Here is a 24277-nt window from a genome sequence, read left to right on the forward strand (position 1 = left end):
GAAGGCGGCTCTCCCAAGCCCCTGGGTGGACCGGAGGAGGCTGGGAGGCGCAGCTCACATGAGACTGTCTGCCATGAGAGCCTATTGCCAACTGTGGGTGGCCTGTTGCCATAGGTAAATTAAGTCTCTTAGTGTCCATCCACATGCCCCCATCTCCTGAGTGGTGTAGGGGGGAAAAGTGCTGGCCCTCCCATTGACTTCTTTGAGCTCCTCTTGCCTGCTGAATAAAGTCAGAGTTAATGTTTGCCTCATAGCCTTGTGGAGGGGCGTGCTGAGGTGACTGACCTATGTGTGGAAGGGAATAATGAGATGACCTGGCACATGGGAGATGCCCAATAAATGGTGTGGAGTTCTTAACACTCCAAGCAGCATCCCTAGACTGAGTTACAGCCAGAGACCTAGTGGCTGGCCCCATGCACCAGTAGGCAGGGCCCTCTCCTGGGCTCTTGGAGGTAAGTCATTCCTCAGACAGTGGACAGTGACTTTCATGTCATGGAACAAGGCTTGACCCTCCCTCCATCTCACAGTGGCAGCCTTGGTTAACGTGGCCTGAGCTTGAGGAAGAGGCAGGGCAGGGGTGTCTGTTCAAAAGGGAAGGATTTCCAAGAGCAAGGAAATGGAGCGCAGCCTTAGGTCTGTGTGTTGGTCAGCCTTCTGCTCACCCTTGGTTAGTCCTAGAGCAGTGCAGTCCAGTGGTGATGGACATGGTCTATCTCTACACTGTCCAGTATGGTAGAAACCAGTCACACATAGCTGCTGAGCACTTAATGTGGCTAGTGCAGCTGAGGAAGGAATTTTCTATATTACCCACTTTTAGTTAATTAAAATTTAAATATCCAGTTGTAGGCAGTGGCTATCACATGGAATAGTGCAGTTTCTGCCTCCACTGGTGAGGCGATTGAGGGAGTGGGTCCCCATTGCCCCAAAGGCATGGTGTGGTGGGGTAACCTGTGGGGGACATGGCAGTAATAGGGAGAACCAGATAAATAAATGTCTGGTCACTTTGTCAGCGAGTCTGTGAGACCACGGCTGGCAGGAGGAGGCTTGCTGGTCTCATGTGACAAGGATTTCCAGGGCCCTTCAGCTGCCACCTGATGGGAACTGCATAGGGGATTATTGATGAAGGGGAGGCGAGGCAGCTCTTTACAGTAACACATGCCTCGCCCTGGGACGGCGGCCAGGCAGCTAATTAGAGAGCCCAGCAGCTGTCCAGCCTTTCAAGCAGCAAGCAGCAGTTACCCAGTGCCAGGAGTTGGGCGGGGGGTGCAGCGGGGGGACAAGAGAGGGGCCTGGGGCCAGAGACCACCCTCTGAGGTACAGGGACTGGGCTGTCAGGGTTCATGCAGAGGGAACATGGGAGGGCCATGTAAGTGAGAGTGACCTGGAGGGGAGGCGGGGAGGAAGAGAGGACAGGTGGCCTCCAGGTGAGACAGAAGGCAGGGTGGTGAGATGTCCGGCCAACAGGGAAACCCTGATTCCGAGCCCTGAGGGAGCGGGCCCAGAGTAGAAGGCAAGGTCAGGTGGAGTCCATCCCGTCTTCACCCCCCTTGCCTGTGCCAGTCAGGTCCCCAGGGCCTGGGCCTCCTCGCTCCCCAGGGGGATTGGAACCCCAATTATATATGTAGCTGAGTGTGGTCACTCCTTGGTTTGGGAAGTTGCCAAATCCACTTGTGTTCGGGGCTGGTCTTACTACAGGACAAGTACAAGCATTCGTTCTGTGTCACATGGGAAGAGCTGGGAGGACTTTGAGTGACCAGAGGGCTCGCAATGGCCCTTTGGGGCAGCTTCTCTTTCCTTCGTGGGAACCTGCGGTGAAGTAGATTTGGGGAGAGAGTTAAGGAAGAGGAGAGTGGGAGAGATAGAGGGGTAGTGTGCTTCCTGGCTCCAGTCTCAGGTTCTGGGCCATTTAGATGTGGGCGGTGAGTTGGGGTAGATTTGTTGTTGGTTTTTTGTTTGTTTCTTGCTTTTGTTTATTTAATCCTCACCCGACGATATTTTCCCATTGATTTTTTTTTAGAGAGAGTGGATGAGAGGATGTGAGAGAGACACATCGATTGGTTGCCTCCTGCATTTGCCCCAACCGGGCCCTGGGGATCGAGCCTGCCACCGAGGTACATGCCCTTGATCAGAAATCGAACCCTCGACCCTTCGGTCAGAGGGCCAACACTCTAACCACTGAACCAAACCAGCCAGGGCTAGATTTGTTTTTTAGGTTCCCGTCAGAGAAGCAGAGATTGAATCCTGCAAACCCAGCTTACCCTACATAGTTAGAGGGGAGAGAGAATGATGCAGAGGGAATTTCCTGCCAGCAGCCGCTGGGTAAACCTCTCTGGGAAATGAATCCCACTTGTGTGAAAACTGGATGTGCCTTCTGAGAGGGCCAGTCCCTTGCAGAAATAACAGAACAGGCATTGTCAGTCTCTGGCCTGACCCTGAGCTTGGAGCCTGCACTGTCCCTGAGGATGCCTGGGACGCTCCAATCCTGCCCCAGACTTTCTCAAGTGACATGTCTTTTGGATTGTCTAGACCAGCCATGGGCAAACTATGGCCCGCGGGCCGGATCCAGCCCGTTTGAAACGAATAAAACTAAAAAAAAAAAAAAGAACGTACCCTTTTATGTAATGATGTTTACTTTGAATTTCTATTAGTTCACACAAACACTCCATCCATGCTTTTGTTCCGGCCCTGCGGTCCAGTTTAAGAACCCATTGTGGCCCTCGAGTCAAAAAGTTTGCCCACCCCTGGTCTAGACCCAAGGCACCCACCTCGTCTATCCACACCGCTCAGTCCAGGTGATGGCTCTTGGGAAGCTGGAGAAAGGGGCATGAGCATCCTTCTTTCTTCCCTCATCTCCAGAGAAAGCCCTTCCGTGCTGCTAGCCTGAAAATGAGAGGAGATCCCCAGCCATCACTATGTTTGGTGAATAAAACTGGATGGTGCAATCCCCCAAGAATTTAGCTGGGCCCTTCTCTTCCTTGTGTGTCTCTAGCCATCAAACAGACATTTCATGGTCTTGGAATTCATTCTGTGGAGGGGGAAACAGACACATAATGATTTTAAAGATGGAGCAGTGTTTCTTGTTTTAAATTTATTTTTTAATTTAAATATTTATTGTTGAAATATTACATATGCCCCCCTCCTTCCCCCATTGACCCCTTCTAGTCTGCCCCGTCCCCTGCCCCAGGCCTTCACCACCCTATTGTCTGTGTCCATTGTTTATGCATATCTGCATACACATCCCTGGGTTGATCTCTTCCCACCCACCCCTGCCTTCCCTCTGGAATTTAACAGTCTGGAAAATTACGTTTCAACAGAAGGATGTTCAAGGGCCTGTGGGGACATTGGCGATGGGGGACTGTGGGAAGATGGCATCATCGTCAAAGGGGTGAGGTGGGAGCAGGGTCTTGGAGGAGGAGTGGGTGCGGTGGGCTGTCGAGGAGGCAGGTCGAGAGGCTTGAAACCGTGTGGAGGTCTCCTCTTCAGGCTCCTAGCAGCGCCTGGCCTGTCCAGGGAAAAACTGTATGGACAGACTCGGCTGTATGTTTACAAATACGAAGCTTGCAGAATGGACTAAGTAGGTGACACTTAACGAAGTGCAGACATGTGCCTTAAGAGTGGGATTGGATCGAAAGCATTTTGAGGGCCTGCTGCATGGGGAGAGGGGTGACTCTAGAGCCTGAGGACCAGGGTTTGAATCAAATGTGTGGATTTGGCCCAATTTCTTAATATCCTGAGACTCAGTGTTTCCATCTCTAAAATAGGAGTGAGGGGTGATAATTCCTGCCCTCCCCGCAGGAGTCTCAGCGAAATCACGAGATGATATACTCCAAAAAGTCTAAGTTCTACGCACATGTTCGTTGTTTTCAGGGCTCCTCACACATTCATGTACTCTATCAACGGGTTCAGGCCATGCAGTCCACAGAGGAGCCTAATACTCTGTGCACCCTGGGACCTACTCAAAGGGGGCAGGAAGTGCTGGAGGGGGCTGGGACTCGCCCCCCGCCCGCCCCCCCGCACTATACCATCACCTCCTCATCCAGCCCCCACCAGCTCCCTGGGGAAGACTAGGAAGCAGGAGGTGTCCTGCTCTGACTGCCTCAGCTTCATCTGCCAGGGTGGTACCTCAGCCAGCAGTGGGCTGGGCTCCCAGGGCTGACTTCAGCGACCAGCAGGCTCTGCTGCCAGGATGTGGGCTTTGGTTCCTGTTTCTGTTTTGGTTTCGACTTGTGCGGTGGATGTGGCCTGCTTAGGGCTCAGGGAAGGGGACGTGCCCGTACCCAGGGGTGGCTTCGAACTCCCCAGGCACAGGGTCATGGTGGTGCTGGGGTGTCGAACATGCCCCGTTAAAGCCCTTCCTCGAGGGGATAGGTATGTGCCTTGGTGATCTCTTGCCCACCATCAGGCAGGCAGGGAGCCGGGAGGAGGCTGAGGGGTGGGCAGGGTTGGAGGCTCCTGTGTGTGGAGGAGCTGGGAGGGACAGAGGCAGAGCCCAGGAGCCCAGTGCCCAGCACAGCCTCTGCCCTTCATTTCTCAGCGCAGGGGAGAGACCCAGGGGTGCACACCGTCTCCACCCACCAGCACAGGTGCACACAATGGATTTCAGGTCCCCAACCCCTGTCCTGTCACTTCTTGCAAGTTGTCAGCTTAGGGAGCAAAGGCCTGAGACACCTCTGCTCATAGGGCCTGGGGTGGGGCAGGGGGAAGGTGACCGTAGGTGTCAGCAGGGGGTAGCCCCACTGTGGCCCACCCTGTTTGGCCACCCAGGGGGGATGGCGCTAGCTGCCCTCTGCTCTCCCCCTCCCCAGTCATATTATTCTTGTCCGCTTCCGAGTGGCCAGTGCTCCTTCCATAGGCCGTGCCACACCTGTACTTGGACCTGTGCCGATGGTGCTGTCATTTAAGGCAGGGGTCCTCAAACTACGGCCGCGGGCCACATGCAAATACAAATATTGTATTCCCGTTTTGTTTTTTTACTTCAAAATAAGATATGTGCAGTGTGCATAGGAATTTGTTCATAGTTTTTTTTTAAACTATAGTCCGGCCCTCCAACGGTCTGAGGGACAGTGAACTGGCCCCCTGTTTAAAAAGTTTGAGGACCCCTGGTTTAAGGGGTTCTCAGGGAAGCTTCAGCACCTTCATATTAAAACAAAAAACCTGGGAATCTCTATCAAACGGTCACGTCCTAGGGATCTATTGGAAACGTACATGGCCAGGGATGTTGTCAAGTTGAGTTACAGCAGCTGTTGTCAGTTGCAGATGTTAATATGAAGGCCTCCACAACAATAATGACAAAATAATAGAATGAACTAAGTATTAGGGTGGTGGGATTGTGGGTAGAGGGGTTAGCACCTATTTTGATGGTGTGCTTGTTGTTGTAACTCCCTAAATGCTAAAACCAGCATCTGACAGTGCCTACCCTCCATGGGGCTCTTGACCCCGCTTTGGGAACACGTGTACCCACTACAGGGTGAAGGTAAGAAGCTGAAGCTAAGTAAGAATGGAGCTGGATTGTAAGATTATATCCGCTCTCTGATTTACGAGTGAGCACACATTCCCTCGTGGTAAAAGAAGTCCTGAGTCCTGGCCCCGCTTGGGATGTGACTTGGGATGGATCCAGGGCTCTTGTTGCTGGATTAACCAGACCCGAGCAGACAGGCCAGCCTGGAGGAGGTGGCCGGTTCCAGGAAAGGGATCAGGCAGCGCGAACAGGACGACAGGACGAGTGTCTAGTGCTGAGCCTGGAGCTGGGCCCTTGAGGCTGCTTCTCTGGCTGGCCCGGTGGCTCGGAGCTGGGGAGAGTTTAAGCTAAAGAACATCTTCTCTTTTATTCCCAGGGACACATGGAAGCCACCTGCCCACTAGCCGAGGATCGGCTAAGCCCTGGGACTAATGCTTGCCCACGCTGCTGAGAATGGCACGGTCGCCCAACCAGGCACCAGGACAAAGGTGAACCCAGGACACTCCTGGACAGCGATCCTGATGTCTGTTCTGAGCTGCGCACTGAAGGGTGTGATAAGTGAGTGTGTTACAGGCTCCCTGGGGAGAGCCAGCCCTCGCGGCCTCGGCAGGGTGGAACCAGGTCAGGAAGTCCTGGTCTGAGCCTGCGTCCCGTCCCAGGGCCTGCCAGGGCCCCCGTAACCCCTGTCCAGGGCCCCCATAACCCCTTTCCGGGGCCCCCTTCTGGAATTGTGCATCAAGAAGTAGTCCCAGAGGAGAATAGGGTGGGAATGGGCGGGCAGGGCCCAGCAGTGTCAGGCCATGTTCCTTGCTGGAGTCATGGCCTCTAAAAATGAGGCCAGACTCAGGCGACGTGAGTGGCATGAGACACCCAGCACCCAGGAGACGCATCTTCCCAAACCCTCCTTGTCTGTAGGCTCACGGATGCTTTGAGCCTTGGGCTCCACTTCTTTCAATAGGAACTGTGCCTCCCCTGGGACTTGGACTCTGCCCAGATGCCACGGTCAGTTTCTGTGACTCGGGTAGAGCATCGGGGGCACTGGGAGGTGAGGGATTTGTGGCACCTGAGCTGCCATAAAACTGGCCATCGGGGCGTCTACTGCTTTTGTCCTATTACCCTGTGTCTCCTCGTCGGTCCAGATGAGCTTCGTGTAGGGAGAGAGGCCCCCCAACTACGGAGCATCGCCTGTCCTCACGTGGCCTCTCTTCCCAGCCTTGGCCTCTGGCTTTTCCTGGATGATGCTTTTAAATATGACCATTGTCAGCATTTCCAAGCCCCAGAGGCCTGAAGGCTGTTCTGTGTGTGGGACCAGCAGGCAGAGAGCCCCCCTGGAAGGCAGGGCAGGGAGGGGGGGTGCTTTTGCACACCTGACTGGACAAGCGTTCAGGAGCAGCTGGGCTGGTCCATGGGAGCCGGAGCCTTCGGTTCCACGGAGGAGCTTGCAGGACGGAAGAGAGTAACCAGGTATTTCTCAGCTTTAGGTGGAGCTTGACTCTACTGCCAGCTGAGAGTGTACTCAGGGCTAGAATCTGTGTTCACTGAGTTGGGGCTTGCAAAGTCAGTTTGTGCTAGGAGGGTCTCTTAGGAAGCGTGCTCTTGGGTTGCTTTGTGGCCGGCGTGTTGTGAGTGTGCCTGGACCGTGGGAGTGGCGTGGGGGTGGAGAGAGGCCCATGGAGGCCGCTGTGGGAATGCGGTGACTCAGTCAGGAGACCTCTTACCCACATAACACAGACTTCCCCAGAGCAGTCTGCATCACCAGCCTTAAAACGGTGGTGCCCTCTGTCCAGTGAGCCCACTTCTGGAATTACTCACTAACAGATAGTCCCGAGAAGAAAGGGGCTGAATTATTTTGTTACAGGCATAAAACAAGATGTTTCCTGTGGTCGGGGTAACAGTGGAAATGGGAAACAGTTGTTCTCCCTTTGTTGAACATCTGTGTTAAGCAAATTATAGTTTTCTACTTGTGGAATATTACACAGCCATTATAATAATGAGCACATAGGCAACACACCAATTTGGAAAAACAGTTATGATATAGTAAGTGCTAATATCAGGTTACAGAACAAGTACATTCGGGTAACTTGTAAAATAAACTTGTGAGAAAAGATTGCAAAGAGGAAATGATAATGGCTGCTACTTTGGTGGAATTGTGAATGCCTTTTCTTCCTAAGATGCCTGGATTTTCTCTTAAAACAAACTTTAATGTGGATGAGTACACAACCCACCATTAATGGTGACTTTCTCTATGATGTGGGGTGATGGGGGACTTTGCTTTCTAAGCCATTCCTTTCTGTAATGTTTAAATTTCAAATGTGAACATGTTACTTTTGTAATCAGAAAAAAATAAAAAAGATATTTTAAAATGATAGAATTGAAATTTTAAAAAACAGGAGAAAGAGGAGAATAGAAAGGTTAAGCTGGCTAGCTGTTTATATCTGCCCTCATCAGTGTTTAAGGGGCTGTGCCTGCTTGGGCCCATTCATTCATTCATTCATTCATTCCATAGGCAGTAGTGGGTCTTGTTGCCAGGCACTGTCCTAGGCACTGGACAGAGCCCCTATCCTGATGGAGCTTTTTCTCTAACTAGGTGGGAGAGGGGGTAAGACAATGAACAAGTAGCAAAATATCAGAATGTGAGAGTGCTGTGAAGAAAATGAAATGGGGTGATGTGAGTGACAGGGAGGCGGTTTTGGATCAGAGATCAGAGGTCTGAGGGGTGACCGTTGACCTTAGACCTAAATGACAACAGGGAGGCAGCCACATGAGGTTTGGGAGAGCCTTGTCGGCCATGCACAGGGTGCCCAACCTACAGGCCCATCCGCGAGTGCCCTTTGTTGCTTGAGCCCTGTAGAACCTCTGTGTCAGGGCTGACGGTCCCTCAAGCCCACTTCCCCCCTGCGCCTGCCTGCTGGGATTTGCTTAGCATCTGAGACCCTCCCCTGCTTGCTGGCCTGTGTGGAACGGTTGCCCCTGACACTCTGGCTGCTGTTGGTCCAGGCACAGGGCTTCTCTGGCCAGCCTGCGCGTTGGCCACTGCTCCTGGTGGGCAGGGCTGGGCCATCTGAGATTCCCAGCAGTGTCGGGGCAGCTGGCAGTTGGGGAGGCTGCAGGTAATGCGTGTCCTGGTAGGGGATCTTTGAATGGCACATGCCTTGAGGCCCTGAGAGGTGGCTGCCCTGGTCCTGAGAGGGTCAGCTTGTGACCCTGGAGGACCTTTGTGCAGATCCTGCCAGACCTTGGCCTCAGAACAGAACATGGCCCCCCACAACAGTCTGAAAGCCTTGGTAGCTCCAACACCCGTTCTGAGCTTCACTAATGATCTACCTTAAATCTTATATCCTTCTTGTTTCCTGGTGTCTCTCCATATACCATCCAGCTTTCCAGAAGCAGAAACTCGGAAAATGGTAGTGCCCTCAGAGGAGCCTGTAGTCAGCTTCGAGCACTGCAGTATGCTGGGGGGACTAAAGGCTCTGGAGCTGGGCTCGAGTCCCACCTCTGCCTTGCACAGCTGTAAGAACTTAGGCTAATTATTTAGTCTTTCTCTGCCTCAATTTCCCCATCTGTAAAATGGGCTTGAAGAATATCAGAGTTAATACATGGAAAGTGCTGAGAAGATGCCTGATTATTAATATTACTAGAGGCCTGGTGCACGAAATTCATGCACAGGGTAGGTTTCCTAGGCCTGACTGGCGATCAGGGTTGATTGGGGCCTTCCAGCTGCTGGCCATGGCCTCCCTTCCCTGGCTGCCAGCTGCTGGCCGCCGGCTGGGGCCTTTCTTCATTCCGCACCGGCCTCTGGTGCTCAGCGCGTGTCATAGCGAGTGATAGAACTCCGGTCGAACTCCCATGGGGACACTTTGCATATTAGCCTTTTATATACATAGAAGATTGTGACTGAGAGGTGGAGGGAGGACCTTCCCAGGGGACTTTCCTAGGGGATGCCCACAGCAAGAGAGGTGGAACTCTGGCATCTGGGCCAGCCAGTGACCACAGGTGTTTTTCCCCACTTGCTTCCCTTCTGGTCCGGAAGCAAGCTCATGTTGTCCCCTCCCCACAACTTGATAACCACAGGGGAAGCTCAAGATGCACCCAGATGCCCAGATGCAAGGGCAGCTCATGGATCCCACTCACCTGCAGTACAGGCTCTGTCAGGGGCCTGGGCTCACAGTCACTCACTACCCACCCCCACGCTCTTGCCCTCAGGGCTGAGCCCCTCCGCATCTCCCCAGAGCATAAAACTGTAGTGATTTGTGTACCTGGGGATGGGGAGTGAAATTTGGGAAGTGGATGGGGTGAAAGAGGAAGGCTTACTTGGCCTGGCTACATGGAGGAGAAGCCCAGTTTTCTAACAAGGTGCTCCTTTGGACCTTAAGTCATTGTGTGTGGCACCTCAGCTTCCTGGAACAAGATGGGAGTTTTTGGCAAAACCGAGGACAGTCATCTCATCTGGTTTTGCTTCCAGCCTGCCTTGGGCTTTTATGCATTCTCTTCGCTCCTCTCAACTACTGGCTCTGCTCTCCGGCGCCCTGAGGAATAGCTCAGCAGGCCCTGAGAGCAGCGGGGAGACAGTCCTCGGGAGCAGGGCTCTGGAGGCAGCCCTATCCCCTCCCGTCACCCGTCCTTGGAGGAGCCGTGTGCTGCCGGGAAAGTCCTTGAGTCCTGGCCCTTTGCTGGAACGCCGTGTTCCCAGCCCCATTGACCAACAGGTTTGAGGAGTTTCATCGACACTTGTACTTACTCGAGTGCTGTTCCCCCAAATCCCTCTTGTGAGACTGTCCACACTTTTTTTCCTGCCTTCAGTCTGGCCCACACTCTCCTCTTTACTCCACCCTAAACGTTCTTGTCCGGGCTGTTCCATTTTTGTGTCCTGGTTCTCAGGATGGTGTGTTTGTCACCAGGAGAAAGCGGCCAGCATCCAGCGTGCTCAGTGCGCTGCGGGCTCTTCCGGATCCGTTTCTTCCCAGGGCTCCGGTCCCAGGGCCGAGCGAGGAGGTACGGGAAGGGGCCAGGGCAAAGGCTCAGGTGGGTGGAGGCCAGGCAGGGATAGGTACCTGTTGGACCTAGCCGAGGGTGGGTGAGCTCAGTGGAAGCAACGGCACCTGTGGTTATTAGACATGGGTTTGGGGAGTGGAGTTCTGAAAATCCCCCCGAGACACTGCCTGCCTCTAACCTTAGTGTCTGTCCTACCAGAGTGTCTGTCCCATCCCAGCTGGCGACACTGTCTTACCTCGAGGTTCCCTGTCTTCACCCCCATCTCCTGGCCCCAGCCAGGACTTCCGGGTTCTCCCATTTATCTTGCATGCACCAGGCGAGTTCTCTGGCACGACACCTCAGATGCGGTCTGGCCTTGCTTAGATATGCTTCCCTCCAAGTACCCCCGTTCTTTCAGGCACAGAAGATCCCAGGAACAGAACCCAGGCCTCTGGCACCCCATTCTCTTGCTCGTCCTCTCTTCTGTTCAGCGGCTTGCCCTCTCCCTCCCTGTGACAGCTCTCTCTTTATTCTTGCTTCTGCTTGTAAGGCTTCCAAGTCGCCTGATCCGGGGGCCACTGGAGCCTCTGGTTTGTTACCGACCGGGAGCGCATTCTTGGCCGTCCCAAAAGGTGAGGCCAACCGGCAAAGCGAGCAGGATTTAAAAATCAGCATCCAGGTGGGAGCCGACTTGAGCGATGAACGGAGTTGTGTGCTTGGCTGAGTAGGAAGCCCCTTCCCGGATCCTGTGGGATGGAGGAGCCTGGGGTTCAAGTGCAGGTCGGTGGACAGACCCGAGTTCAGAGGCACGAGTGGGGCGGGAGACAGTGGTCTGTTGGGAGCTCAGGTTAAAACGAGGGTGTGAGAAGCTGTGCCCCTTTCTCCAGCCTGGCCTTCCGAGCACTGGTCCTGGCGGAATGTGCTCTGGCTGTTTGTGTGGTTGTTTTCACAGGGGTATTTGACTGCCAGGTTGGTGCTCTGGGTGGAGATAAAGGCCTGTCCTGCTTGGCAAAGGAGGCTGCCTGGCTGCGAGTGAGGGCCGGGGCTGAATGACCCTGTCTCAGGGGGAAAGGGGCACTCGAAGTAGGAGAAGCTGACCAGCAAGCCTGGCTCTGTGCCAGAGACGATAGCCACCCTTTCTTGAGTGTTGGCTGTATTCTTAGTAGTATGTTCGCTCATTCATCCACTCAGTAACCCTCAGGGATAGTTCCTCTTATTATCTTCATGTTACCTATAGGGAAACTGAGGCAGGGGGAAGTCATGTAAGATCCTGCAGGTGAAGGGTGTCAGCCAGGAGGCAAACCCAGGCGGGGAGGATGCAGAAATCCTGCGCTTAACCACCACACCTGATTCAAACCTGAGTCACGGTGTGTTGTCGGGATGGCTCAGGAGGGAAGAACCTGTGTTAACTTCACGTGCGTTCAGGTTTCCTAGGTTCATGTGCCTGGCAGATTTATTGAGCGTTTTCTCCATACACGGCACAAAGATGAGTAATACATATTCATGTAACGATTTTTAAGATAAAATGTGTTTTTATAAAAGTTATGCATTTTTGTTGGAAATATTTTTTAGTCTGTACAGAAAACTACAAAGAAGGAAGCAAGGGTCACTTATATCACTCACCATCCAGAGGTGATTGTGGTGAAATTCTTTGTATATTTACACGTGTGTATGCCTTTGCCAAATCAAAATTATATTAACTATTCAATTTTGAATCTGGCTTTTTCTCTTAACATTGTAGGAAACAAACATTCATCAAGCGGCTACTAGTGCCGGCTCCAGGCGCGTCTGGCAACGCTGAATGTGAAGTGTCGTCACAGACGCGACCTGCTGCAGAGGGGACAGCAGGGCAGTGGGCAGCTCTGGTGTTGGAGGCGCTTAGGGAAGTCTTCCCGGAGGAGCTGGATCTTGAAGGATTATGATTCGCAGGCTGTGGTGGGGGTGGGGGTAGTGGTTGCAGGTGGGAAGGGCACCCCAGGTAGCAAAAACAGCCATGTAAAGACTGAGACAGAATCTGAGGCAAAGCGGGAGGTCACTAAGGACTTTGCCAGCCATCCCCAGGGGTTTGGGCCTTACGTTAAAGATCCACTAATGCAGGGGTCCTCAAACTTTTTAAACAGGGGGCCAGTTCACTGTCCCTCAGACCGTTGGAGGGCCGGACTATAGTTTAAAAAAACAAACTGTGAACAAATTCCTATGCACACTGCACATATCTTATTTTGAAGTAAAAAAACAAAACGGGAACAAATACAATATTTGTATTTGCATGTGGCCTGCAGGCCGTAGTTTGAGGACCCCTGCACTAATGGTTAAATGGGGATAAACATTGGATTTGCATTTTGGAAAGACTGCTGTTTGTACACACTCTTTCATCGTGTGCTGAGTGAATTGGAAAGGAGGCGAGGAGATGATTGGAGTCATCCAGGTGAGAGGTGACAAAGGCTTGAACCAGAGCAGCAGCAATGAGAAAGCGGAATGAAGAGCAGAAGATGGGTTTCAGAGATGTGTAAGAGGTGGAAAGGACAGGCGTTAATAGCTGACTTGGTGCTTTGCCATGTGATTGGTGTTGACCAACAAGATGTTAGTGGGCGTGACTTAACCAGTATTTATTTATTTAATATATTTTTATTGATTTCAGAGAGGAAGGGAGAGGGAAAGACAGGTAGAAACATCAGTGATGAGAGAGAATCGTCGATCGGCTGCCTCTTGCACGCCCTCGACTGGGGGTCGAGCCCGAAACCCGGGCATGTGCCCTTGACTGGAATGGAACCTGGGACCCTTCAGTCCGCAGGCAGACACTCTATCCACTGAGCCAAATCGGCTAGGGCAGTGGTTCTCAACCTTGGCTGCACATTTGAATCACCTGGGAATCTTTTTAAAATCCTGATTTCGGATCAGGAGTTTAAAAAGATTCCCAGGTGATTTTAATGTGCAGCCAAGGTTGAGAACCACTGGGCTAGGGCCAGTCTTTTTTTTTTTTTAATTAGTATCTCTTTTTCAATAGACTGTTTTTTAAAATTAATTTCAGAGAGAGGAAGGGAGAGGAGAGAGAGATAGAGTCATCAATGATGAGAGAGAATCATTGATCGGCTGTCTCCTGCACACGCCCTACTGGGGATTGATCCTGCAACCCGGCCATGTGCCTTGACCGAGAATCAACTGGGTTGTGAGCTCAATCGATTCTACCTTGGATCTTTACATTCCTGGTTCTTGGGTTGACGCTCAACCACTGAGCCACATGGGCTGGGCTTAACCAAAGTCTTGAAAAGCGCTGGTGCCATTGGGCTTATTGCTCCTGTGCCTTCGCGCTTGTCCTGAGAAGAACATGCTGGGGCTAGTCTCCTGGGCCCAGGAGGAGGATGAGAGACGAGTATAAGAGAGTCACCCCAGCCAAACAGGACCGAGCCTCCAGAGGACTCGCAGTCTTACGATGGAAGTCTTGAGTCCCAAGATCTGCCAACCCATGGATACGTGAGCTGCAGATTTACATGAGAGTAGATTTAAGCCACTGAGTTTTGGGATGATTTGTTATGTGATGGTTGCTAAATGATAAGAAATGTCTTTGTTCTTGTGTGGAATGCTTACTGTGTGCCAGGCACTATCTAGGCACGGGAGATACAGTGATGAACAAGGTCCTTACTCGCAGGGAGCTCATGTGAGAATGGGGATGTGGCAAAGGGAGCTAGAATGACGCCAGGACTTCCGGCTGCTAACTGGGTGCATGGTGGTACCAGTAATCAGGATGGGTCGTAGGAGGATAACAGGTTTTGGGGAAAAGATAATGAGTTTGATTTAGGAAAGGAACTGGAGGTGCCTATGGGACATTTAAGTGGACGTATCCAGGAATGAGTGGGATATGTAGGAGCAGAACACAGGAAAGATGTCTGGCTGGGGACTGCAAGTTATCAACATGATAAAACAAAAAATCAGCTCGGCCAGTGTGGGTCAGTGGTTGAACATGGACCCATGAACCAAGAGGTGCCCCATTCAATTCCCGCTCAGGGCACATGCCTGGGTTGTGGGCTCAATCCCCAGTAGGGGGTGTGCAGGAGGCAGCCAATCGGTGATGCTTCTATCTCTCCACCCCTCTCCCTTCCTCTCTCTCTAAAATAAATAAAAACATATTAAAAACAACCTGAAAATCAGATGTACCAAAGAGAGACAGAATTAAGTGTTGTGGATATTCAGAGGAAAAAGAGAGGACTTGTGTCTGGGAGGATGAAAAAGATTTTGTTCTAAAGGTAACCTGTAAGCTGGGTTTGTGCCTGTGCAGGTGAGAGGAGAAAGGCACACCAACACCATGGACAGGGTTTGCGGAGGCATGGAGGTAAAACAGAGAGAGCTGGACTCTGAGAGTAAGGCTGAAGAAGTAGATTAGAGTGACAGCATGGAGAGCCTTGAATGCCAGGCCAAGGATGGTGTAGGGCAAGCATGTCAAACTCAAGGGCTAACACGGGCCAAATAAACAAGGTTTAAGTTTATGTGAGCCACAAAAAAAACAAAAGCTTCAGTTTTCATAGAAACATAGGTTTATTTTGATAAGACATGCTGAATACAAAGGGCTGTAATAAATGAGTGATTGTTAATATAAAATAATAGGACATTTTAAGAAAAATTAATATTTTTTCTTGAACTTACCAGACACTGAATAACTGCACAAATTAATAACGGTAACACAGGCCGAAACCGGTTTGGCTCAGTGGATAGAGCGTCGGCCTGCGGACTGAAAGGTCCCAGGTTCGATTCCGGTCAAGGGCATGTACCTGGGTTGCGGGCACATCCCCAGTAGGAGATGTGCAGGAGGCAGCTGATCGATGTTTCTCTCCCATCGATGTTTCTAACTATCTATCTCTCTCCCTTCCTCTCTGTAAAAAATCAATAAAATATATTTAAAAAAAAAAAAAAAGAAAGAAATAACGGTAACACAAATAAACCTATTTTTCTTGTTCTCCGAAAGGGAAATATTTCCTGTTGCGCACACCAAACAAGTCAGTCCAAGACTAATGATGTGGCAGTCAGCTGCTAAAATATTCGCTGCTAGTATTAGTGGAGAGAAATGGTGCCCCTGCGTGTAAGGCGCATAAAGGGAAATGAATGCAACACTATTATAGTAATCAGTCATTAGCGAATGTTGTAGTTCATTATTAATAGCTAGAGGCCCGGTGCATGAAAATTCATGCACTGGAGGCGGGGGTCTCTCAGCCTGGCCTACCCCCTCTCACAGTCCAGGAGCCTCAAGGGCAGGAGGCGACCCAGCGATCAGGGGAAGGCGATGCCCCCATCACACCTCTGCTGCTGCCACTGCCAGCAGTGCAAGCTTCGGGCGGCTCTGGTTACCTGTGCCCTGGGCAGCCCTGGGCGGCTGGGCAGCCAACATCAGGCTTGCCGGCACCTTGGGCTGGCCCTGGGAGGCTGGGGGGCTGAGCGGACTGGGGGACTCCGGAGGCAGGCGTGCTGAGTGGCCGGGCCCACTTGGGGGCAGGCCCAGCCTTGCCTCACGACTGCCGCCCCAGTGGGGCTGAGGGGGCTGGGTGCCGCCATCTTTGAGGGCGTGGCAATCAATTAGCATATTCCCTCCTTATTGGCTGTGGGTGCTGACATCTTTGTGGCAGCATGAGGGTCAATTAGCATATTCCCTCTTTATTATATAGGATTACATATAACAGGATATTGTAAAAATTAAGTTACGAAATTGTTATTAAAATGTTTCATGCATACCACTGTATTGGCTGGGCCACAAAAATATTCGTTGTGGGCCATGTGCGGCCTGTGGGCTGCATGTTTGACATGCTTGGTGTAGGGTTTCATTAGGAAATAGGGAGCCATTGAAGGTTTTTGAACAGGGGAGTGACACTAGGCACTCATGTCTGGGAGATGGAGAGTAGTTTGTAGTGGGATGCGTTTTAAAGTCAAGAGATACAGATGCCAGTCTCAGCTCTTGCATTCACGGGCCCTGGGATATGGGCAAATGACCTCACTGAGCCCCAACTATCTCTCTTAAAAAACAGGAGTAAAGCCCTGGCTGATGTGGCTCAGTTGGTTGGAGCGTCATCCTGTACACCAAAAGGTGGTGGGTTCCATTCCTGGTCAGGGCACATACCCAGGTTGTGGGTTCTAGCCCTGGTCCAGGTGCGTATAGGAGGCAACTGATTGATGTTTCTCTCTCACATCAATGCCTCTCTCTCTCTCTCTCTCTCCTCTCTCTTCCTATCTCTAAAATCAATGAAAAGCATATCTTCCTCCAGTGAGGATTTAAAAAAAAAGTGGGAGTAAAACTACCTGCCCTTCACATGAATCTTCTTTGGTTGTTGATAATCCTCACCCGAGGATATTTTTTCCCCATTGATTTTTAGAGAGCGTGGAAGGGGCAGGGAGAGACAGAAACATCCATTGGTTGCCTCCTGCACGTGCCCCAACCAGGGCCAGGGATCAAGCCTGCACTCAAGGTATGTGCCTTTGACCAGAATCCAACCCGAGACCCATCAATCCATGGCTCTATCCACTGAGCCAAACCGGGTAGGGCCACATTAATCTTAATTGTGTAAAAACCAATGACAAATATGAATGAAAGTGCTTGGAAGACCATAAAGCAATGCATAAAGGTGTGCATTTTGTGACTAGGCTGCTGAAAGATGAGACTGGAGTTCCTAGACAGGTGGGCAGACTGCAGATGTCATCTTGTTAACCTCTGACCCCTCTCCCACCTTGGAGAGGGGATTGACAGCAATGCCAAGCCTGGTGTCCACTGGCAGCTGGCCCTGCTGGGATTCATGATCCCATACTCTGTCTTCCTGTCCTCGATGCAGCCCTGGACCCCCCCATCCCACCATCCCCACAAACAACACGTGTCATTTAGAGAATGCCTGTTCGGGAGAGGCCTGTGCCATGGCTGCGGAAGAGAAGACCGGAAACATTTGCTGCCCTCAAGGAGTACACAGCCTACTTGGATCAAAAGGGCATGTGCCTAAAATAGTAAATAGGGTGGCATTTGATAAAGGGCCAATGAGTGGTCTAGACAGCTGCTGGGGAAGGGTGAGGAGAAAGCAGAGAGGCCTGAGGACTGGGCCTTCAGAGAAAGGAGGGGGAGGGGAAGAGAAGTGGAGGGAAGATTCTCGCCTCTGTCAGCTCACTGGTTTCCTTTCACTATCGAAACTAAACACCAAAACCCTGCTTAAGGGAGCAGTTAAGGACAAATGTGACCACAAGGAGCTACCACTTCATATCCATTAGGATGGCCATCCTCAGAAAACCAGAAAATAACAAGTGCTGGCAAGGATATAGAGAAACTGGAACCCTGGTGCGTGGCTGGTGAGAATGTAAAAACGGCACAGCCACTGTGGAAAACAGCAAGGCCATCTTCAAAAAAATAAAAATAGAATTACCAGGTGATCCAGCCATTCCACTTCTGAGTATATCCCCAAAAGAGTTGGAAGCAGGGACTCGAGCAGCATTATTCACAATAGCCAAAGGTAGGAGCAACCCGTTAATGGATAAATGAATAAACAAAATGTGATATATCTAGATAGATGGATCACAATGCAGCCTTAAAAAGGGAAAGAAATTCTGACACATGCTATCATATGGATAAACCTTGAAGACACTCTGCTAAGTGAAATAAGTCAGACACAAAAGGACAGATATTACATGATTCCATTTAAATGAGGTGCCTAGAGTAGTCTAATTTATAGAGACAGAGAGTGGACTGGTGGTTGCCATGGGCTGGGGAGGGGATGAGAATTCGTGTTTAATGGATATGGAGTTTCAGTTGGGGATGTTGAAAAGGTTCTGGAGAAAGATGGCAGCGGTGGTTGCACAACAGTATACTTAATTGTACACTTAAAAATTACTAAAATGGTAAATGTTATATACACGTTAGCACACATGCATGAAAGACGAATATGATGGCTTGCTTAGAAAGATCTCAGAAACATGAGGAAAAGTGAGGGAAGAGATGGGGACCTCAGGGGGCCTGGTGAGAAACCAGCTCGTAGCCTGGAAATGGGGGTGATTGATGGACCAAGCCAGCTGACTCTCTCACTGACCACATCCAAAAAAGCTAGTCTAGGAAGGGTAGCAGACACCTTCCTCAAAGAAGCATTTGAGTAGAGTTACTCAGAGGAAGCCAGTGGGGAAGTTTGCTTTCTTCATTTCTCATGCCCACGGCTCAGGTAAGGAATATGGGATAAAGTAATGACCATGGAATAAGGTCAAGATTATGGTTGGTAACCAAAGAGAAAGGCAGAAGCAGGTTTGAAATCCACTCGGCCTTGGTTGCATCAGAGACCTGGACTGGATGGTGGGAAGGCAGCAGGAGAGGCTCAGCCCTCCCTGCCTCCCTCCCTCCTTCCCCCTCTCACCTGTCTCCTCTGTGTCCCAGCAGCTGGCTCCGGTGGGCACCATGGCTTCTGTGGAGCCCTTGACGGCGCTGTCCCGCTGGTACCTGTACGCCATCCACGGCTACTTCTGCGAGGTGATGTTCACGGCGGCCTGGGAGTTCGTGGTGAACTTTAACTGGAAGTTCCCGGGGGTCACGAGCGTGTGGGCGCTCTTCATCTACGGCACCTCCATCCTGATCGTGGAGCGCATGTACCTGCGCCTGCGGGCCCGCTGCCCGCTGCTGGTGCGCTGCCTCATCTACACGCTCTGGACCTACCTGTGGGAGTTCACCACCGGCTTCATCCTGCGCCAGTTCAACGCCTGCCCCTGGGACTACTCCCAGTTCGACTTTGACTTCATGGGCCTCATCACCCTGGAGTACGCCGTGCCCTGGTTCTGCGGGGCCCTCATCATGGAGCAGTTCATCATCCGGAACACCCTCCGCCTGCGCTTCGACAAGGACGCTGAGCCGGGGGAGCCCGGAGGCCCCCTCGCCCTGGCCAACGGCCACATCAAAACTAACTGAGTGGGGGACTCGTGGGGGAAGGGCTGGGGTCTCTCATGGACCCTGTGGAGAAAAGTACGAAGCTGGTGGAGTTGCCCCTTCTGTACAGCACAAGCCCTGCCTCACCCTGGCCTCAGCCCTGCCGGGCCACACAGCCCCAGCCTCAGCCCTGCGGGGTGCACACAGCCCCAGCCTCAGCCCTGCGGGGTGCACACAGCCCCAGCCTCAGCCCTGCGGGGTGCACACAGCCCCCATCCCTCCACTGTGGGCTGGTGTTGGGGGCGGGCTGTCGAGGCAGCAAAGGGACTTGGGGGTTGGCCCGTGGATCTCACCCCAGCTCAGAGGCTTCACAGGGACTAGACTGTGCGGGTGACTTTGGAAGCAGCAGGCCCTGCCCTGGCTACGGGACTCTGAGAAATGGGCAAAAGGCGAGAGGCAGGTCTGAGGAGGCTTAGGGCTGCTGTCTCGGCCACCTGGTTCCTTCTCGCCTGGTTTAGTTGGCCTTTGGCTGGTTCTGTTAGGCAATATTCAGGTGCTTGCTTGCAACCAATACCTCCCCGGGGGCCTGCTGAGAGACTGGGCAGCCAGAAGCTGCTTGGAGCCGTGCTAGTCTGCAGGGCTGGGAGGCCTTCCCTTGGCTCCTATCCCTTCCCCCAGAGCCCCACGCTGCTCTCTCGGCCTCCTGGGGGCCCCCTGGTGCTGGATTCCCACCAACCTTGGGCTTTTCGAGGTTTCAGTCCCTGTGCTTTTGGTGGCGTTTCCCCCCTTTCTCGCTTATTTTTTAAGGCCTTTACCACTATCAGCCCTTTATCCATGTCAATCACCCACCAACCCCCAACTCCCACTCCCCGGCCAACACAGCAGCTGCCAGAGATAGAACCCTGAGACACCCCACCAGCCCTCCGCAGCCTTCCCTCCACTGTTCCCCCAATCCGGTAGGCTGTGGCAGTGCCCTGGTGCTCTTCTCCATCCATGCCCCCTCTTCACAGTGGCCCAGCTAACGGAGAATGACACCCACAACACACAGTCGGGCCAAGATGGGCCCCACAGATCCACAGTGGGGACCCAGAGACAAATCAGTGTGTGTGGGGGGTGCCGTGGGGAGGGCGGTAAAGGCACGCCTGACGGTTCATTTTCAGTCCAGTCGGGCAGTCTGGCATTCTAGGGGGTGGGGAAGCAGGATCATGGAGAAGGAGTGAGGGAGACCCTCCCATCTGGTGGGAAGGGATCAGTTCTGGATCTGCCATAGCCCCATCCCTGCAGCAAAACCTCCTCAGGGCCACCCCACCCCACCCTCCCCAGCAAGACTGACACTGCGAGCTTGCTCCTCAAACAGTATTAACCCTGCCACGCTCATGGGCGTTGTCATCTTGGGTGCCCATGACAGGTCCGTTGCTGGCAGTGGACAGGTGAGAACCTCCCTCCAGCCCACTTCCGGCTCTGCCCCCACTTGCCAAGGGGAGGGTCCATCAGAACACAGCCTTTCCCATGGTACTTGGGCTCTACTTGACCACACTAGAACTCTTAGGTAGAAATTAGCCTTTCCCTTTTTATAGAACATTAAAAAGTGATCATGCCACCTGTGGAGGGAATCTCCTCTTCCTTGCTGTGTTGCTCCACCCAGATCCTGCAGACAGCACCAGGTCAGGGCAGGCGGGTGGGTGTGGGCAGGAGTGGTGTCCAGGATTGGGAGAAGGGCGGGGAGACTCTGGCAGGGTTGCTCTCTGCACTTGACCTTGTCCAGGACGGGATGAAGGGTGTTTTCCAGCCTCCGTGTCCTGGGTAGGCTCGTCACATCCAGGCATGAACTACATTCTGCTGGGGCCAGCCCTGGCTTTGGTTTACCTGTGGCCCCAATTCTAGGGCTTTGGGGCTCCTAGGCGCTTCAGGCTGCCAGTGGGGGTAGATGGTGCTCCGTCTACAGCTGCAGGGGGTTCCAGAGGAAGAACATTGCCTGGCTTCCCTGTTCCCTCGGGAATCGCTTCCTTGGTCCTCCCCTCCAACTCCATGCTATGTCAGTCTCTTGGACCCCAACACCCTTGCAGGCCCCCATGTGGGCTCCTAGACCCTACCACCCACCTTCGCTCTCCCCTTCCACGATGGCATCTGGTGGTCAGCTTGTTGATGTCTCCCAGCATAAGGCCTCCACAGTTCTCAGCCTGACCAAGCCCTTGAATGGCCCACTGGATCTGGCCTTTGCAGGTGTTGCCCTGTAGACATGCCTTGGCAGGAGGTCCTGGAGCAAGCCTGCCTCCCTGGCAATGTGCAGAGCATTGTGTTTCTGCTTCATGGGGCCCCCTGCAAAGGGAGGCAACGAGCCAGGGCTTGGCCACAGGATCGGCAGGCTCAGTCAGAGCTCACTGGGGATAGCCCAGACCTCAACTCTTTTATTTGGTATCTTCAGGGCCCCAATTCCTTAGTGCCCAGGGCCTCGAGGTTTAGAGGAATCCCAGCCCTGCCGAGCAGTGGGGGTGCCGGCGGAGAGAGTCGGCTTGCTGTGTCTGAACCGCTGGTGTCCTGGGTCTCTCCGCTGGACATCGCAGCATCTCTGAGTTACAGATCGCCATGTGCTGCCCCGCATGGTTGGACCGCTTCCGTGTCTGCTAGGTGTCCTGTCCCTCGTGCCCTGTTCCCTCGGATGCCAGTGAGTCATAATGGCATCGCAATGGCCTATGCTTATTCTCAGCAATAATACCTAGGGAGTGGCCATGAGTCCCTCTGTCCTGGTCCCTTGCCCTCTGCATGGGTCTCCCGGAGAGGCAGGCCCTGAGTGGGTCAGTTCGTGAGAACCTGTATCTATGGAGCTCTGGGCTGTGCAGATGTCTATGCAGGGGCCCAGCGCTGGAGGAGCTACGGGTGAGGCAGGGAGCTCACCTGCCACCCTGAGGCCACCCAGACCTGGAGGAGCTGCAGGTCCTGGCTCTGAGGCAGGTGGGACTGTCTCCCAACTGCGGCAGCTCCTCAGCAGGACACACGACTGGTTTGTGCGCCCATTGCCTGCTCTGTCTCCGTTAGTCTCTCTGTCTTTCTTTTCACATCCATGCACATAAAATATACTGGTGTTTGTGTTCCAGGACTGGCTCTGGCCCATGTCTGTCGTCTTCTATTTTGGAGCCCTTCCCCAGGGCTGCCGGGAGCCAGCCCCTTCACACCCGGGCATCACCCTATCCTGAACCCAGAGGGCTGCTGGGTGGGGCCGCCCTGGGGGGAGGGCAGGTGGCACTACCAGCCAGTCCTTTTCCCTGTCTTTGGTCTGACCCTCTCTGGAAACCCGAATTCTCCACCTAACCCCCGACTGCCCACCAGGAGCATAATCTGGCCCAGGCCTTACATTGGTCCCAGGATACAGGACAGATGGGGAGTCCTGGGTGTATCCAGAGTGGCTACAGGTTGGCTGTATCTGCCCATGAGATGAGCTCCTCTCGAACATGCCAGCCATGACCTGGGATGTCTCAGGGGGTGGGAAGGCACAAGGGAGGAGGCTGAGGATGCCTCAGAGAGCCGGAAGCTAGACTCCCTACTTTCCATTGTCTAACAGTCACACTTTGAAGACACAGAACTCTGCGCTCTCCTGGCAGCGCTGCCTTCCCAGAGACGTGCCTTTGCAGAGAGCGGTCCCTCCCTCCTTCGTGTACCTCTGCTCTACGGGGCCTTTGTCCCTTCCCCCCAGGATTCTCCTGACCACTTTCCTGCTTCCAGGGAGAGGGTTCAGATTTGCTCAGTCAGTTCAACTAAATAGCCATGGCTTGAACCCTCCCACTCCAGCACCGACCCCTGCCACAGCTAGGCTGTAGCACCCTGGCTGGCTGGCTGGAGTAGGCAGTGTAGTGTGCTTTCTGAATCACCAGGACAGCTCTCGACCCGCCCCCCCCCCCCCGCCCACTCACCTGAAGCTATTTATTTCTTTGACTGAAAGCTTCTCCCCTTTAAAAATGAGCAAGTATGAAGCCCCAACAGTCCTTTACATGTTAGTGTAAATAAAACTATAAGGCCATTCCTTAGAGCAGGTTTCTATAGAAAGACAGAGGCAAGTATAATGAAATGGTCCACGTTATGGAACTTCAGAGAAGCGGCATGAGGTGGGGCTCAGAACAAGAAAGCTGAGGGCACTCAAAACCCTTCTTTAAAAAAAATTTTTTTAAATTTATTTTAGAGAGGAAGGGAAAGGGAGAGATAGAAACATCAATGATGAGTGAGAATCATCAATCAGCTGCCTCCTGCACGCCCCTCACTGGGGACCAAGCCCACAACCCAGGCATGTGCCCTGACCGGAAATCAACCATTAACTTCTGGTTCATGGATCGACACTCAACCACTGAGCCACACCAGCTGGGCTCAAGACCCTCTTTCTGTCCTCTACTCAGCTGGTGCCTTCCTTTCTTAATACTTTCCTTCCTTACTCCCTTCACCCAATCCAGGGGCACCTTCTGACAACACTAGAAGTTTTCTAGGAAAGCTAAGGTCAAGGCCCTTGGCTGCATCTTATGAAATCTGCCCAAGCTTTGCAAAAGCCTGATGCCTAATTAATAACAGTGAATGAATGACTACAACCTTGCCTTGCCTGTTGGGGAGTGCCTATCTCAGAAGGGTGCAACCCAGGGACAGCTGTTTTGTGGGCAGGGAAACAGGTCCAGCAAAAGTGACCAACTCATCGTACTGCAGGTTAGAGGGAGCCGGGCTTAGTTTTAACAACAGCTGCAACCCTGATTTTCCACATCACTCTTTGTTTCAGCGTAAGCAGCAGACACTTCTGGGAGGATTTGTGATGAGTCAGGGTACTCTGCTGTACTTTGATGAGATTATCGATGTCGTTAGAGACTAAATGCTATTCGCAGAGAAAAATTAATGTTTGAGAGAGGGAGAGTTGGGGTTATCAGGAAGAAGGTATGGGAGGCCATCTTAGCCAGGACTTTAAACAATTGCCACAAGGCTCCATCCCTGTGGAGGGAGGGTTGTGACATTTTGGC

General features: G+C 52.6%; 1 protein-coding gene across 4 annotated transcripts in view; it reads left to right on the forward strand.

Annotated features, from left to right (window-relative positions):
* TMEM229B (transmembrane protein 229B) overlaps positions 1 to 22383 on the forward strand; it is a 41368-nt gene extending 18985 nt beyond the window's left edge. The window contains exons 1-2 of one of the 4 annotated variants that reach the window (XM_070403676.1): positions 5929 to 6016; positions 18810 to 22383. In XM_070403676.1, the coding sequence (XP_070259777.1) occupies positions 18828 to 19331 (504 nt within the window). In that variant the 5' untranslated portion in view covers positions 5929 to 6016; positions 18810 to 18827 and the 3' untranslated portion in view covers positions 19332 to 22383. Of the gene's footprint in view, positions 6017 to 11027; positions 11062 to 11183; positions 11210 to 18806 lie in introns of those variants that run through there. The other 3 variants (XM_070403680.1, XM_070403688.1, XM_070403696.1) reach the window with 3 other exon arrangements.
* Positions 22384 to 24277: the final 1894 nt, after the last annotated feature.

This window comes from Myotis yumanensis, unplaced genomic scaffold (genome assembly GCF_028538775.1).
Source record: "Myotis yumanensis isolate MYYU_CA2020_CCGP unplaced genomic scaffold, mMyoYum1.0.hap1 SCAF_1, whole genome shotgun sequence".
In the NCBI taxonomy this organism is placed as follows: domain Eukaryota; kingdom Metazoa; phylum Chordata; class Mammalia; order Chiroptera; family Vespertilionidae; genus Myotis; species Myotis yumanensis.